This window comes from Siphateles boraxobius, unplaced genomic scaffold, assembly GCF_051911475.1.
Source record: "Siphateles boraxobius isolate OS27281-9 unplaced genomic scaffold, OSU_SipBor_1 55, whole genome shotgun sequence".
Taxonomy (NCBI): Eukaryota; Metazoa; Chordata; class Actinopteri; order Cypriniformes; family Leuciscidae; genus Siphateles; species Siphateles boraxobius.
In genome coordinates this window covers 5,780,836-5,799,430 of record NW_027509181.1, presented here as the reverse complement: position 1 = coordinate 5,799,430, position 18,595 = coordinate 5,780,836, and the positions used below count along the sequence as shown (strand labels likewise).

Sequence of the window (18,595 nt, the reverse complement as noted above, 5' to 3'; positions counted from 1 at the left end):
ATACCCTGAGGGATGCCAAGACTCCTTGTATGTCTTTGAACTGGCATTGATCAGCTTTGAGTACAAAACTGCCAACGTGAATGTTTGCGGACTAGTTTTGTGGTATGCATTAACCACTGGAAAAATACGTACATAAAAAAATTCAATGACAAATCCAGCTGCTGTTTACCCATGAAATGTTTACTCTCATTTGTATGAGCAATTGAATGTCAGCAGTGAGACATTGAAGGGCTCTCTTTCTTTGCTTTGATGAGTCAGGAAGATGTGTCTGAGCAAGACCTCTGCATTACATGGGCCTGAACGAACACCAACCTTAAAAACTGAAGTGAACTTACATTTCACTGCTTGTTGTATAAACTATAACTGGTATGTGACAAATAAACTTTGAAACTTGACCCAGATTTTAGAAAACGTGACCTCAAAGTCAGATTTCCACTAATGATGTCTGTTTAGAGCAAACTGTGAAGAACATAAGGCAAGTTACGACAGTGCCAGGATAGCATGTTGGCGATGCAACTGAGCAAAGATTATCTTCAAATTATCATTTCAGTGCATTGACTTGAATTCCTTGTTATTGAGACAGGAATTTTGCCAGCAGGGCTTCCCAAATTACCTTTAAGAGGAATTCCAGACAGACAGAACAATCGGTCCCAAATGAAGTTGGATCCAGTCTAACCCAGACTTATTTTTTAGTCTGAGCATGTAAATGTGCAGTGGCCTCAAAAAAGTATTTGGACACTTGTACCACACATTAAATTCTCACATTTCATTGTCTAATATATCAAGTAACTGACGTCTGCAAATCATTTTTCAATTTATATTAGTACTCTTAATAGTTGTGGCAGTGATTTTTATTGGAAGTATGAAGTCAGTTCTTCAACATACTTTTTATGAAATATATTGCTTGAAAAATTTGCTTATGTTATGTTTGTTTAAAATGTACAAAAAAAATATTTTGTACTTAGTGCAGTGATATTCAGATATTTAAGTGTCCCTGCAGGTATGTTATTATGATTAAAATCACATCAAACTCAAATGTAACCAGTCCTACTTGATCCGCTCTAAGAGGGTTTCGAACCAGCGTCTCGGATGACTCTTGAGGAGAGTGGAGTGAGTTTTACTCGCACAGCTCTTAATAGATTGGCTCCGTTACATTCACCCCCCTAAATCTCACTCCCAATCCGGGTCACGGCACCAAATGTAACCGGTCCTACTCAACCCACTCCTAGCGAGATTCCAATCGGCATCTGCAGCATGGGAGGTGGGCATGCTAACAAGGACGCTAAAGACCGCAGTCACTAGTGTAAGTCGCTAGTGTGCCTCTTGAGGCCAGCGAAATGGGGTTTACTCGCACAGCTTGTACATGCCTCCATGACACAAAGTTAAAATAGAAAATTACATAAATGCAGACATGTAAGAAAGTTGCATAAAATGAATAGAGAAATGTGTGTCATCAAACATCCCATCAGTGTTAAACACAACTGCAGAAGGCTGTACATCTCAGCTGCCGTTTTGGGATTCCTTAATGACAGGGGCTTCCCTGAGACGGTAGTAAATTACAAAGCACAAAGTACTGTCAGGCTTGTTTTTCTGTTTATGGTCTTCTAATAACATGAAACTACTAATAGCGAACATATCCCACATCAATGAACATATCCCGCAAACTCAAAAATCTGAAAAAACAAAGGGCCCAGATGAGACAAGATTGAACAGAGCCTTCTGCTGTGGTCACCAATAAATAGTACAAAGAAATGAGAGACTTGTAGCTCAGGGTTTTACTCTAACATACATACAAAATTTTGTAATTGAGTAATTTTTCAAACTAGATTTTACATTTCCATATACCGTTTCCCTGGCAGTGAGAGAAAATGTGGCATTGGCCTCTTTTGGCTTTGTCCATAATCCATCCTTGAATCCCAATTACACTCAACCAAAGTCCATTTCAAGACAAGTCAGTTCACTCTCTTTGTTGATTAGCTCATTTATTTGGAATGTGCAACTTATTTTACCAGACCCGCCATATTGGGCTTTCAAACATTGTGGGCTTTTTATCAATCTCTGACTCTACTCAAAAAAACTGCAATACTGTGAATAATGATTTACTTGATTGTCCAAACATAATTTTTCTGAAAAATCATGTTTAAAAAAGAGTATTAATACATCAGGCTTTGAGGAACGTTTATTTGTACATCTCTCAATCACCATTATATTGCATTGCTTTATCTTTTGCCCCCACAATAAAAAATATGAAGCTTTTATCCTAACGTCTGACTAAGACATTATTGGTAGTTTATTTGCCCAGTTTAATAGTCTTTTTTTCGGACTATTGTTTCATGTCAGGCTTTACAAGCCACATGATATGAAGTATCATTCCTCAGGACATATACACTCACCTAAAGGATTATTAGGAACACCTGTTCAATTTCTCATTAATGCAATTATCTCATCAACCAATCACATGGCAGTTGATTCAATGCATTTAGGGGTGTGGTCCTGGTCGAGACAATCTCCTGAACTCCAAACTGAATGTCAGAATGGGAAAGAAAGGTGATTTAAGCAATTTTGAGCGTGGCATGGTTGTTGGTGCCAGACGGGCCGGTCTGAGTATTTCACAATCTGCTCTGTTACTGGGATTTTCACGCAAAACCATTTCTAGGGTTTACAAAGAATGGTGTGAAAAGGGAAAAACATCCAGTATGCGGCAGTCCTGTGGGCGAAAATGCCTTGTTGATGCTAGAGGTCAGAGGAGAATGTGCCGACCGATTGAAGCTGGTAGAAGAGTAACTTTGACTGAAATAACCAATCGTTACAACCGAGGTATGCAGCAAAGCATTTGTGAAGCCACAACACGCACAACCTTGAGGCGGATAGGCTACAACAGCAGAAGACCCCACCGGGTACCACTCATCTCCACTACAAATAGGAAAAAGAGGCTACAATTTGCAAGAGCTCACCAAAATTGGACAGTTGAAGACTGGAAAAATGTTGCCTGGTCTGATGAGTCTCGATTTCTGTTGAGACATTCAGATGGTAGAGTCAGAATTTGGCGTAGACAGAATGAGTACATGGATCCATCATGCCTTGTTACCACTGTGCAGGCTGGTGGTGGTGGTGCAATGGTGTGGGGGATGTTTTCTTGGCACACTTTAGGCCCCTTAGGGCCAATTGGGCATCGTTTAAATGCCACGGCCTACCTGAGCATTGTTTCTGACCATGTCCATCCCTTTATGGCCACCATGTACCCATCCTCTGATGGCTACTTCCAGCAGGATAATGCACCATGTCACAAAGCTTGAATCATTTCAAATTGGTTTCTTGAACATGACAATGAGTTCACTGTACTAAAATGGCCCCCACAGTCACCAGATCTCAACCCAATAGAGCATCTTTGGGATGTGATGGAACGGGAGCTTCGTGCCCTGGATGTGCATCCCACAAATCTTCATCAACTGCAAGATGCTATCCTGTCAATATGGGCCAACATTTCTAAAGAATGCTTTCAGCACCTTGTTGAATGAATGCCACGTAGAATTAAGGCAGTTCTGAAGGTGAAAGGGGGTCAAACACAGTATTAATATGGTGTTGCTAATAATAATTTAGGTGAGTGTAGTTCAATGGGATGAGAATGTATCATGTTTTGCACATAGTTGTGATTCTTGTGCACCTCTGATATTATAGAAATCTATTATCCAGAACTTCCTGAATGTGCATGACTTCACTAACAACCATCCTACAGATCTGTCTATTTCATCTTTGGGCAACGGGTTTGCCAGACAGAAGAACAGCTGGGAAATAAAGACAGCCATGTGTACTCAGTCCTAGAGTGGATATACATACAGTACACACTGACCCTCCTGCCAATATTTGAGTTGTGACCCATTCAACATTCAGACATGCACTGATATTTTAGAACTACCATGACCCAGATCTAAATGTAGACGATCCAGTATTAAGGCTGATTTATACTTCTGCGTCTGACCTACGCCGGAGTCTCTACGTTATAGACTACGCGTTGGTTTTCATTTATACTTCTGCATCGTTGTCCACATTGACTTGAATTTACACATCTAGAGGGAGCATGTGAAACCCGAAGGGAGGGGTTCTAGCAGACCAATCACAGCTCTTGCATCTGCGTAGAATTGACACATTGTTACATTTTTGGAGAGGTGCACGTCAGGGTACGCCGAAGGGTACGCGCACTACACACAGCCTAGCTATGGCGTGAGTTCGACGCAGAAATATAAATTGGGCTTTAGTCATCCTTACCAGTTATTTCTCCTCACACCCCACTCACCCTGATGTGGCCTGTAGAGACCTGTTTTTATGCGATACAAACTGGAACTCAAAGAGTAACATGCTCTAACATGCTCCACTGGCATCTGTTTTCCTTTGCATTTCTGCAGGGTATGTTTTTCTCATGGAGGGTTAGACTTGTTTCAAACATACGGAATCTGGAGCAGGTTATAGCAGCAGCAGGGTAGAATTTCTGGGGCCTGGTGCAAAACCTTCATCACAGAACCTCAGGTTTTCTGGGCCCCCCCTTCACAAACCAGTCTGGTTGTCCCCGCTTATAAGGCCCTGTGCCACAGCATAAATAGGGATGCACATGTTATATGTGTGGCTGATTAGATAATTACTTTCATGCTATGGCTAATAACCTATGTACACTGTACTTTTATAGTACTTTTGGCATAATAATTTATTTTCAGTATTTAAGGCAAGACACTACAGGGTAAAAGGTAAAAAAAAAATAACTAATGGATATCATCACACTGTCCACAGATTAATCACAGTACATTAAGATAACTGTTTTGTATTAAAGTTTTCTGAAATCTTAGGTTTAAATATGCAAATGAGGTATTATCTAATTAAATATGCACTACCGTATTTTCCGCACTATAAGGCGCACCGGATTATACGAGTATTCATGTGCGCCGGCTCCCTGACAGCAACAGCTGGCTGTTTGAATGAGACGACCCGGTTACTGTGAACGGGGACCGCTTTATGAACATTCTGTGACGCGCGAGCAGCGCCGGGGACAGTGTGTCTGTTCGTATATCTGTTAGTAAGAGTGAGCACGTGACTTACACACATAACCTGATTTATACGAGGTTGAACTGGCCGTGTGAAAGAGCGGGCATAAGATGGACACGAGTGCGAGTTCGCGGGCGAATTTAATAACGTTATTAAGCGTTATTAACCAATAACCAATTGATATTAACCAATTGATACAATTAACCAATTGATCCATATTTAAGGCACTCCGGATTATAAGGCGCACTGTCGTTTTTTGAGAAAATAAAAGGCTTTTAAGTGCGCCTTATAGTGCGGAAAATACGGTAATTTCCATTAAGAAATCTGACCATTGGATAAAGCCAGGTTCAAAAATCTTGTTCCATTTTGTTGTCATATTATACATATTGTCACGTTTTGGTTTTGTCATTATCATATTTCTGTCTTGTCATGTGATTCCCTGTTTGTCATGTGATCCTGCCATGTGTCTTGTCATTGGTTAATTGTCTGATCATTGTTCACAGGTGTCCCTTGTCTTGTAATTAGTCTATGTAAGTCCTCATGTTTTGTCTTTAGCCCCTTTCACACAGCGCGTTGATCCCGGGAAATTGCCGGGAAATTGCCAGAACACCTTCTGTGTGAACGCAAACACGACCCGGGATTGATACCGGGTTGGGGACCTAGTAACATTGCCGGGATCATTGCCTGATCCCGGAACGCGCGCTGTGTGAACAAAAGCCGTAATCAATGCCGTGTCCTAATGATGACACTGAAGTGAAGTGAAAGCAGGCTAGTGAAACGGTACATAATGCGCTAGTTTATGATCGAATCAGAGAAAAAAATGCACAAGCGTGGTTTCTCCAGAGAAAAATCGCAGCTCATAAGCAAACTATAGACGCTGCTGAGACATTACTTGTCACATCAATGTCATGTGTCTTTATGGGATTTTTACGAGTTGTGTGTGAACTCTGAGTGTAGTGTGAACTCTGATTCCGGAAAATCACTGGCAGTGTGAATGAACCAAAATCAAACGCACCCGTGTCAAATCCCGGGTCACTTTATCTGTGTATCTCTGCGTGAAAGGGGCTTTTGTCGAGAATTGAATGTTTCCTGTCTATGTTCTTGTTCTTGTTTTGAGTTTCCAGTTTCATGCCTTTGTTTTATGTTTGATCACGTTTTGTTAATAAATTGCATTTGGGTTCTCACTTCAACTTGCCTCCAGTGGATATAACCGTTACACATATATAAATAGGAACATATCTGTTTTCTTTATAAATCAATATTTTCAAACAACGTAAGTTTATAAGACAGTATTTAAAACTATGTGAAAACAGTATAGGCTACTCAATCAAAAGAGTAAACACAACTACAAGTCAAGTATACTTAAGCCGCATTTCCACAGAAATCATTCGAAACAATTTGTTGCAGGGACTTTTTTTCCCCAGAACTGTTGCTTACTGCGTTTCCATCGTGGTCTAAAGTACCATGAAGATTAGGCAAATCAGTCCGGTGACGTAGGACTGCGCGCGACTTTCCAGTTCTCACTGGATATTGTCCTCTGCATATAAGCTTAATAAAGCCTGACCTCGTCATCGGTCCATCTGTCGTCTTTTTTTTAACTCCAGTGTTGATTCGAATAGCAAACAACTTACTGCATGCAACAGACTTTTAAAAATGGTGGTTGAAATAAAATGCTGCGTTGAGTCAACTAATCAAAATGCTGCGTAAACTCAACCGATCTGCTTGTTCAGCGCCCAAATCCCATCCCCAAACGTTCCTGAACTTTAAAAAACAACTACCTTCCCAGCAGGGTCGAAACACACTTACTGTATATCTACTTGCATTACTGACCTTCTCAGACTAATACTGACAGATAAAAAATGCTGATACCAATAAGAAATCCAATACTGTGCATTTCTCAGCATAAGACACGATGGACAGCAGATTCTGTTGTGTAACAGAGCTGCGGGTCTGGACAGAAAATAAAGGGATTTCTGGGTTACCAAACATTTTTGTGATTTATAAAGATGAAATGTCTATCAAGTGCGGGCCATTTAGAACTATATAAAACTTGGTATCAAGTGTGATCACATTTATATCAAAATGAACCCAAACTTCAAGTTGAAGCTATAAACTGCTAAAATCATGTGGATTCAGTCAGATTTGCTAAATAGAATGTGCTTTGCGTACCTATCACTGCAGGTGAAACTTGCATTGAGGTCAACAGATGGATTTTTTTCACACAAAAGATGAGTAATTCCCTACATTATTTTTTGTGGCTTCATAAAAACATATTGCAAAGTTTATTTTGTGCTAAGATTCTTTATTTTCTACTGATTTCAACTAATTTAACTTGATGCTGCTACATATACTGCATGAATACTGTAACGTTAATATGAACGCATAAAAATGAACACATTATTGGGTGGGAATAAAAAGAAAAACAAGATTCAGATTAGATCAAGAAACACAGAATGAAACCCTAAGAAAGAACAGGTGCAAGTGAGGCCATGATTTGGTTTTCCAGAGAAGGGATCCATTCAGAGCCATCTGTAATGAGTTTGGAAATTACTTCCGTCCAAAAATAACCAGACTAACAAAGTGATCACCCTGCAGCATATTTAAAAACAGCTTGTTTTTCATGTCTGTTCTGTCAAATCATTTTAAATATGAAAAGATATTCTGATATGAAATTCTCAATGGCGACAGAGACATGAACCAATCGACTAAAGTCTGGCATGAAACTCAAGCTGAAAAGAATATGAGACAGTTAACCAATATAAATTATTCACAGTATGGCAGTGACTAAGCAGAAACTGAGCTAGAGAGGATGGAGTTATACATGAGAGTCCGGGAAGGAATTATAGAGACGTGGCACTGCTGTCGGCCAGGACAAGAGCCAGTAACTGTTACCAAACCATATCAAACAGTAACACCACTCCTATTGTTAAGTCAAGTGTCATAAGCTTTCTGGGTCACTGGTGCCTAGGCATTTTCAAAGTGTTGCAGTCCTTAATATATTTTACATTAAATCTGAATTGTAATTACATACCCTTTTTCTTTACCACTGCACTGTTATCTGAAGAGATGATGTGCCCATGACAATTTAAAAATATTTATTGACACTTTACTTGAAGCCTTTATATAATGCATTATGAAATGGATAGTTTTGGTCCTGCATACTGTTGGTCAGTACAGCACTTCAGTTGTACCAAAATGCATGACATATTACCAGCTATGATATGAAACCAGCTGTGTATCATTTTAAGCGGATTGTTTAATGAAATAAAAGGGCACTTAAGCATACTTAAAGAGTGCAAGTTCACTCTCTTTATTTGACTATGATTAACACTTTTACTACACGTAAGTACACTTTTAAAAAGTGCACTTTTTCATAATGTCACATTAAAAGCACTATATAGGTCACACTGTTTTTTTGAAGGTCCACTTTAGACATTCTACTAACTGGTAACTTTGCAACTACATTTCAACTAACTCTCATAGAGTATTAGACTGTCTGCTTAATATATCAGCTAACACTTAATGGATCCCCAATACACATTCAACTGACTATAATTAACTTTGCAATTACATGTAAACTTATTCTACTACCCTGAACCCTAACACTAAACCCTAACAGTCTACTAAAGTCTACTAATACTCTAATTAAAGGTTAGTTTACATGTAGTAGCAAAGTTACTTATAGTTATTAGAATTTCTAAATGAGACCCTCGAAATGAAGTGCAACCCAATACTAAAGCATTTTATGAACTTGAATGTAATTTTAACTGTATGTCATTCAAAGTTAATAATATATTTAAATACATGACAAATGTCAATAAAATTTACATTAAAATATATTTTAGTTTACCCAAAATGCTTGTCAGTACATTTGGCAGTATTAATTATTTTTCAAGGACAATAAAAAATTATTATACATTTAGCCTATAATACATTTTTATTTAATTGTAAATAACTAGCAACTAAGTGTCTGAAAACATTTCATTACATTCACTTCTTTTAAAGTATATCATTTCCATAATTCCATATTATTTCCGTAAAGTAGCTACTTCTACCTGATCTTACCCTTAATTTGTGTTGGTGTAACCTAATATATTTATGTTGATTCAGTAATGTTAAATAAAATAAATATTTGAATTAAATTAATTAATTTAGATGTTAGCACATGAAGCACATTTTTTAGGTTACCATTTTTTTCAGTTTACTTTTTCCCAAAAAAAGTAAGTGTACTTCTTTTTCACAAGGGACACCCAGGAAGGCCACTGTTAACCTTAGTTTTAGGGGTGCTCCGATCAGGATTTTTGGGGCCAATCACCGATCCCCGATTACTGGAAGCTGTATCACCCGATACCGATCACCGATTACAGGGTCTTTTTGAAGCCTTCTTTTTATCATGTAGCATTATTTATTAAACTATATTTAACATCAATGTACATTAAGTATTACAATTAAGAGAAGACAACATATCATGAATTGACAACTGTGTATTTATTTGCAAGCAACATGTCCAGCATATTAAAGGGGAAATGAAGGCAGTCAGTCAAGTTTACATGATTTACAAGATGGATTTCCACTATAATCAAAAATTATATAAGAAACATGACAAATGTTAACATATAAAATAAACACCGTTATATCTTTCGTGGCAAGGGCGCCGGTGACGTCACGGGCGGGGTTGCTCTGTGCTGAGTTCAGTAAAATACAGTGAAAGATGCATGTAAGCTGGTCGAACCAGCAAACAACTAACGTTAGGTACAGTCATTGTTAGCTAACAGCTGTAAGCATGAACTAGCTAACGCTAACTTATTGTTAGGCGGCAGTGGTTCAGTGGTTCATGTAGGTTGTCTACAAACCGAAAGGTTGGTGGTTCGATCTCCGGTTCCACACGACCAAGTGTTGAGGTGTCCATGAGCAAGACACTAACCCCAGCTGCTCCCGACGAGCTGGATGGGGCCTTGCATGGCTGACACCGCCGTCGGTGTATGAATGAGTGCGTGAATGGGTGAATGGGTGAATGTGAGGCAATATGTAAAGCGCTTTGGTGGCCATTGGGTCTGTGAAAGCGCTATATAAATGCAGTCCATTTAAGTGTTTAGCTAGTGAACTTTATTAGTACCAGACAAAAAGACGACGTCTAACGTTAACAAACTGCACATGGAAACATTGTTCGCGATGTCTGCCATCATATTCCTGTCTCTTGTCAACACCATGGTTGCAATACATGGTCAAGATCGGCGTCTTGACAGCAGAGTACTTTCTTGAAAAACTTCCAGCGGCCAGAACTCTGACCAGGGAGGTGACTACAGAGTGGGTCAGTGTCTATGCACTATAGTGCTGGTAAGGATTCCATACAACTTCATGTCTTAAATGGGCGAACTAACCCTTTAAAGGACCACAGGTAGTAAAGTGCACAGCAACAAAAATACAAATAACTAACAACTTCCATATCTGTATCTATAACTTTGCTTTTTTCTGGGATGCTCAGTCAGATTTTATGGGCATTTAGAGAGGAAGAGAGAGGGAGAGTGAGGTAGAGAAAGAGAGAGTGGGGATAGAGATTATTAGATTCATCTCTCTCCCAAAGCTTACTTCATAATTTATTTTTATTTATTTATTAATTTTTTCGCAAAATTATTTTAAAAAACAGATTAAGAAAGCCACCACTACTGGTCAGATCTATGGTTAGATTGATTTGTATAGATCCAGTGAAGTCGTGTCCCACCACTTTTTCTAAGGATCGATATTGTCCCCCACCAATTTGTGTAACATTGAGGCTTGGATGTACCTAATACAAATAAATAAAACATCTCCAGTTAACTAGCAGAGCATTTCTTTATTTCGCTATTAAATAAGAAATCTAGCGCTAAAATGTTTTTGTTTTTTTTACTCAAGCTGAGCGCTCGTTGCCGCTGCTATCAATGTCATGGATACAGTGTTCTCTGTGGCTCGTGCAGGGACGATCTATCGTCCCTTCTATCTATCTTCAATCTATCGTCGTTGCGACTCTATTCATTCCGGTGAAATCACAAAATAAAATGCACACAAACATGTCCCTGCTTGATGAACGTATTCAGTTTTGATAAGAGAAAAAAAACTATACGAGAGCGGATTAGAACCTGTAACCTCTGACATGCTTGGCAAAAGATCTACCACTAGACCATTTAGGAACTCAACCATAGTTTGCAGATCGATGGATTTATTTACAGGTTGAGCAGAGACACTGCAGTTTGACAAGCGGGCAGCGGCATTGTACACAAATTGCAGTTTGATTGCTAATAAATTGTCTTTTTCACACACCTTGTAGAATTGCCAGACTGGTGAAGCCATTTTTGCCAGGGCATAAAAAATTGTCTCGCGAGGTTTGCGTCACCTGATCGGCTTTTCTGGATCGGCTTTTCTGGAGACCGCCGATCACACATCCCAAAGCAATTATCGGCCGATTATGATTGGCGACCGATCAATCGGAGCACCCTTACTTAGTTTACATGTCAGAGACTATATTTTATAGTGGAAGGATGACACTTTATATTTCAAAGAAAATTTGCATCTGTAATCTTATTTTTTGTGTAGTAGCCCTTTTAGTGAAAGTATTAAGGTGCTTGAGACTGTATTGTATTGTAAATACAGCATTGTTCATGTTTTACAATCAAACTGTTAAATAAATTATATTTTTCATAAACAATTTCCAACACATTTATTATATGTTATCATACTTACCTATTCAAGTTTATATCTAGTATAGTATAATGCATTACAAGACAACATTGGTGGTGTTCATGCTGTAATGCACTATATTTGTCACATGCCTGTCCTGTCTTGTGTTGCACATGGGTGTTTTGTTATTTTGGGCCATGTGCTCTTGTCCTTGTCTGATCCCTCCCCCTCGTTACCTGATTATTGTTTGAGTTCTTCCACCTGTCCCCTCTTGATTTGTTCCCTTCTTAAGTCTCCTCTTGTTTGCAGTCTTTGTCGGATCGTTGTATAATGTTTCCTGTTCCCTGTGATCCTCCAGTAAGTTTCATGTTCTGTTTTTGTCTTATATTTATTAGTTATGTTTTCCCCCTCGTGGGTTTTGTTTTGTGTTTATGTTTTCTTTTATGTTTTCATTTTAATAGCCAATGCCTGTTCCAGAGCCGGAGGCAGAGCCAGTGCTGTCTGCCTTCATGGACCTGGACAATCTGGAGCGTCTGGCTCGGATCCTGGACATACCCGCGGGGTCGTCTGCTTCTCCCTGGCCGCCCGAGGGGTCGTCTGCTTCTCCCTGGCCGCCCGAGGAGTCGTCTGCTTCTCCCTGGCCGCCCGAGGGGTCGTCTGCTTCTCCCTGGCCACACGATGGACTGTCTGCTTCGCCCTGGCCGCCCGATGGACTGTCTGCTTCGCCCTGGCCGCCCGATGGACTGTCTGCTTCGCCCTGGCCGCCCGATGGACTGTCTGCTTCGCCCTGGCCGCCCGATGGACTATCTGCTTCGCACCTGGCCGCCCGATGGACTGTCTGGTTCGCCCTGGCCGCCCAATGGACTGTCTGCTTCGCCCTGGCCGCCCGATGGACTGTCTGCTTCGCCCTGGCCGCCCGATGGACTGTCTGCTTCGCCCTGGCCGCCCGATGGACTGTCTGCTTCGCCCTGGCCGCCCGATGGACTGTCTGCTTCGCCCTGGCCGCCCGACGGACTGTCTGCTTCGCCCTGGCCGCCCGACGGACTGTCTGCTTCGCCCTGGCCGCCCGACGGACTGTCTGCTTCGCCCTGGCCGCCCGACGGACTGTCTGCTTCGCCCTGGCCTGTCTGCTTCGCCCTGGCCGCCCGATGGACTGTCTGCTTCGCCCTGGCCGCCCGATGGACTGTCTGCTTCGCCCTGGCCGCCCGATGGACTGTCTGCTTCGCCCTGATCTTCCAGGACTAAGCGTTCTGTCCCTCTCGTCCCTCCCGTCCCGCCCTGGTCTGGCCTGTCTGCTTCGCCCTGGCCGCCCGATGGACTGTCTGCTTCACCCTGGCCGCCCGATGGACTGTCTGCTTCGCCCTGGCCGCCCGATGGACTGTCTGCTTCGCCCTGGCCGCCCGATGGACTGTCTGCTTCGCCCTGATCTTCCAGGACTAAGCGTTCTGTCCCTCTCGTCCCTCCCGTCCCGCCCTGGTCTGTCCGCTTCGCCCTGGCCTGTCTGCTTCGCCCTGGCCGCCCGATGGACTGTCTGCTTCGCCCTGGCCGCCCGATGGACTGTCTGCTTCGCCCTGGCCGCCCGATGGACTATCTGCTTCGCCCTGGCCGCCCGATGGACTGTCTGCTTCGCCCTGATCTTCCAGGACTAAGCGTTCTGTCCCTCTCGTCCCTCCCGTCCCGCCCTGGTCTGGCCTGTCTGCTTCGCCCTGGCCGCCCGATGGACTGTCTGCTTCACCCTGGCCGCCCGATGGACTGTCTGCTTCGCCCTGGCCGCCCGATGGACTGTCTGCTTCGCCCTGGCCGCCCGATGGACTGTCTGCTTCGCCCTGATCTTCCAGGACTAAGCGTTCTGTCCCTCTCGTCCCTCCCGTCCCGCCCTGGTCTGTCCCTCCCGTCCCGCCCTGGTCTGTCCCTCCCGTCCCGCCCTGGTCTGTCCCTCCCGTCCCGCCCTGGTCTGTCCCTCCCGTCCCGCCCTGGTCTGTCCCTCCCGTCCCGCCCTGGTGTTTCCCTCCCGTCCCGCCCTGGTGTTTCCCTCCCGTCCCGCCCTGGTGTTTCCCTCCCGTCCCGCCCTGGTGTTTCCTTCCTGTCCCACCCTGGTCTTATGGAGCGTCTGGTAAACGCTCTGTAGGGAGGGGGTAATGTCACATGCCTGTCCTGTCTTGTGTTGCACATGGGTGTTTTGTTATTTTGGGCCATGTGCTCTTGTCCTTGTCTGATCCCTCCCCCTCGTTACCTGATTATTGTTTGAGTTCTTCTTAAGTCTCCTCTTGTTTGCAGTCTTTGTCGGATCCTTGTCTAATGTTTCCTGTTCCCTGTGATCCTCCAGTAAGTTTCATGTTCTGTTTTTGTCTTCTATTTATTAGTTATGTTTTCCCCCTCGTGGGTTTTGTTTTGTTTATGTTTTCTTTTATGTTTTCATTTTAATATAATTTCTCCTACACTTGAGTCGTCACACTTTTTCCCTTACTCGTTCCGTGACAGTATTTAATCTAAAAAATACAACTGATTATATGTATTAAGAACTATTAGCATTGTAAACATCTTTATGTGGCTTATTTTGCGGTCTACTTATACAAGCTTTTAGTAACATTTTAACATATTTTCTTTTAATGACAAATGTGCAAAATCCCTTTTTTTTTCACTTTAGTATGTTAGCCCCCCACCCATTTAATGTTATATAAGCAACTCTAATCAAATCCTTGTGTCTCGGTACTAATTCCTGTAAGTCAAAATGGTCTTTTCGTGTGTTTCCTGACCTTGCATGGGTGTGGAGACAGGCTTGTTAAGCAGAGCAATTCAACACAGCTTATCTGGATCTGTCTCTCTTCCTGATACAGAAGTGCTTTCCTTTAACACAGGGTCATTATTCTTTGAGCCAAGACCATTTCTGCCCACTTCTATGCTTATTTTGGGATTTTGAGATAATAATGATGTTGGGGCAGCCTCTGGGGTCAGGAATGATTTGTTATTTTTAAATTCATTGCTGAAGACATCATGAAAACAATCTCAGATGCGAATTAAACAAGACTAAGCATGTTATCCATATCTCGAAAGCAAATAACTAAGGCACCGATCCAAAAGTAGTCTCTTGAATCATTATTTCTACCTGAAATGGAACCTCATAAGAAACTGATCTGGAGTTCTCTACATATGTCACACAAATATGGTGTTTTTTTTATTTTTATCTAGTTTTTTTTCATTTACAATAAAACTAGTAAAGTCGCATGTGCAAAATATGGTAGTATTACACAACTAAGATATAATATATAACGAATCAATCTAAAACATAAGATTCCATCCATAATTTTGCAATAGTAGAGTTAAAAAAATTTGTTTTGAATTCTTTTAGAAAAGGTACATTGCCATCTTTTTCAAACCAAAGTAACTTGAATGCACTGACATCATAATTTTGACTTGTAAATATGAACTTCCCAGGAGGACTTGAAAGCACCAATAGTCTTCTTATACAAGGTGCGTGGGGGATTAGCAATGGAGTTTGGCTTTAGCTTGTTGCTAAGCTAATTATGGAACACTCTTTAAGTATATAGAACGAACAAATAGTGGGAAAACTGTCAATTATTTGTAATATATTGAACTGTTTTAAGCTATATTTTCGTTTTTGAATTCATTTAAATTGTCATTTTTAAATTGACATTTTTCTTGCATCATGTACCATCTTTTTACCATGCATTATGGAGTTGGATTCTCCATCTAATAATGCCCTAAGTTTTGGGCAAAAAAAAAAGGTATCTTGCGTTAAGGATCCTCCTTAGCACTGGAAGCAATGACTTAAAATTCTACCTATTTAGACAGCTCACTGGCTTTGGGAACAGATTGAGAGTCTTGATATAAAAAATTTTATCAAAAAGTCCTGAGTGTGACATACTATATAAGCAGTTATGGACAGGTACTCACTGGAGCGTCTATCTTGATGAGGGCGATGTCTGCTTTCTCATCCACGTCTTTGATTTTGGCGTCATAGGTGGCACCAGTCTTTAGCTCGACCTTCACCCGATGTTTGTTGGCTACCACATGAGCATTGGTTACGATCAGACCATCTTCAGACACCATGAAACCAGAGCCGCTGGCCACTGCCACTTCCCGCTTGGAGAACACCATTCTAAAAAAAGATTATTGATATATTAAAGATATATTGATGAGAAACCCTCTTACTTTCCAGTGAGTAACAGCAAATAATGATCGTCACTCAACATCTTTGATTTAACTATATTTTCCAGCAAGACTTGAGGGCAAAGAAGAACTTCCTCTGAAAAATGATTTGTGGAAAACATAATGGTTGCCCTTCAGATTTTTCAGCACACTGCACGATTTCAACAGCCTAAAATTGAGGTCCACAAACTGAGTCTTATGCAATGATAAAAATAATATGATGTCTAAGAGAGAGATCCAATCTAATCATCCCAGGGAACGAGCACCTAGCCAATCACGAGGGCTGACAGACTGGCATGCACTCTGGTGACGGCATCAACAGTGCAGGAGGAACTCAGGGTCTAAGAAGAACTCATCTGAGTGAAATAGCGCACGTATCCAGTCCGTGGAGTGCAATGGCGCAGCAAGCGATGACACCGAGCAGGTCCTACTTATTGGCTAGTGGATGCGAGTACATGAGAGGACACTGGCTCTACCCAGAGATTATAGAATCTCACGAATGTGTTGGGTGTCTCCCAGCCTGAAGCTCTGCAGATGTCTGTTAGCAAGGCACCATGCGATAAAGCCCAGGAGGAAGCCAAACTCCCGGTGGAGTGTGCCTTAACACCTAGGGGGCATGGTCGACCGTGCGTTTGGTAAGCCAAGACAATGGCGTCCACTATCCAGTGAGAAAACCTTTGCTTGGAGAGAGCCTTCCCACCATAACAGACAAAGAGCTGGTCTGAGGTTTTGAAACACTGCGTTCTGTCTACATAAGCACGGAGGGCGCGTACTGGACAGAGAGGTGCCAAGGGTGGGTAAGCCTCCTCCAAGGGCAGCGCTTGCAGGTTCACCACCTGATCCCTGAAAGGAGTGGTGGCAACCTTGGGCACGTATCCAGGCTGGGGTCTCAGGATCACGAGAGAGTTTACGGCCCGAATTCCAGGCACGGTTCGTCAACCGAAAATGGCTGTAGGTCCCCTACCCTCTTGATGGAGACCAAAGCGACCAGGAGCGCTGTCTTCATAAACAGGAACTTCAGCTCCACTGATTGCAAAGGCTCAAATGGAGCTTTCTGCAGGGCAAATAAGACCACTGCGAGGTTCAAAGAGAGTGTAAGAGGAGAGCGGGAATGACCCCCTAAGGAACCTGACGACCAGGTCATGCTGTTTCACCTTTTTCGACTCCACAAAGGACGGGGTGGGAGGGACGTGAGCCGCAAGAGGGCGCCCTTGGCGGCGAGCAGACTGAGGCGTCTGAGTCGGCGGCTGGGTGGAAGCAGCAGCTGGCCGCCGGGGCAGTAATGGGGTGTGGCAGAGGGGACTCTACCTCTATTACGGAGGTCATTCTTTCTTACAAGAAAATGATATCTATGAAAAATTCCAGTCGGGATTCAGACCGCATCATAGCACAGAAACTGCGCTAGTTAAAATTACAAATGATTTACTTTTAGCTTCTGACCAAGGCTGTATCTCAATACTAGTTCTACTCGATCTAAGCGCTGCGTTCGACACTATCGATCATAAAATACTCCTGGATCGACTACAAAACTACACTGGTGTTCAGGGACAGGCATTAAGCTGGTTTAGATCTTACTTATCAGACCGTTACCATTTTGTCTGTCTAAATGGGGAAAAATCAAAGATAACGTCAGTAGACTATGGAGTGCCGCAAGGATCGGTGTTAGGCCCTCTGCTATTCTCAATATATATGCTGCCACTTGGTAATATTATAAGAAAACATGGAATTAATTTCCACTGTTATGCTGATGACACTCAATTATATATCTCATCACGACCAGATGAAAACACTAACTTATCTAAATTGACAGAGTGTCTAAATGATATAAAATGCTGGATGACGTGTAATTTCCTGCTATTAAATTCAGATAAAACGGAGGTACTACTTATTGGTCCAAAAAACTACCCACAAAATCCCTTACAATACAACTTTAATTTAGAAGGATGTCCTGTTACTTTATCCACTACAGTAAAAGACCTGGGTGTTATACTAGACCGCAACTTGACTTTCGAAAATCATATTTCATATATTACAAGAACAGCCTTTTTCCACCTTAGAAACATTGCTAAGCTACGCAACATGCTATCTGTTTCTGATGCAGAAAAGTTAGTTCATGCTTTCATGACCTCGAGACTAGATTACTGTAATGCTTTATTAGCTGGCTGTCCTACATCCTCAATTAACAAGCTACAGTTAGTGCAAAATGCAGCTGCTAGAGTTCTTACTAGATCAAGAAAATATGATCATATAACACCTATTTTATCATCTCTACACTGGTTACCTATTAAGTTACGTATCAATTACAAAGTATTCCTACTGACCTATAAAGCCCTAAATGGTTTAGCTCCTGTGTATTTAACAGACCTTCTATCGCCATACAATCCATCGCGCTCTTTAAGATCACTAAATTCGAGGCTTCTGGTCATTCCTAGGATATCTAAGTCCACTAAAGGAGGGAGGGCGTTCTCGCATTTAGCTCCTAAACTCTGGAATAGCCTTCCTGATATTGTACGAGCCTCAGACTCGCTGTCCCAGTTTAAAACTAGATTAAAGACGCATCTCTTTAACCAAGCATTCACTTAATGCTTAACCTTTGATACTGCTGAATCGGTTCGAATGCATTAACATTATGAACATCAGCTATGCTAATTATTTCCCATCTGCCTTTCTGCTGTTATCTCGGGACGCTAGTCCCGAGGTAAATAGCGTTCGTCAGCTCCAGTTTGTATCCAGCCTC

At 42.0% G+C, this 18,595-nt stretch overlaps 1 protein-coding gene across 2 annotated transcripts in view; it reads right to left on the bottom strand.

Annotated features, from left to right (window-relative positions):
- The window catches only part of htra1b (HtrA serine peptidase 1b), a 63,749-nt gene that overhangs the window by 19,156 nt on the left and 25,998 nt on the right, over positions 1-18,595 (bottom strand). For both annotated transcript variants that reach the window (XR_013195584.1, XM_077205929.1), the window contains exon 3: positions 15,604-15,808. Coding sequence is in view for 1 of the 2 variants with exons in the window: in XM_077205929.1 (XP_077062044.1) it covers positions 15,604-15,808 (205 nt within the window). In the remaining variant the exon portion in view is untranslated. The remainder of the gene's footprint in view (positions 1-15,603; positions 15,809-18,595) is intronic.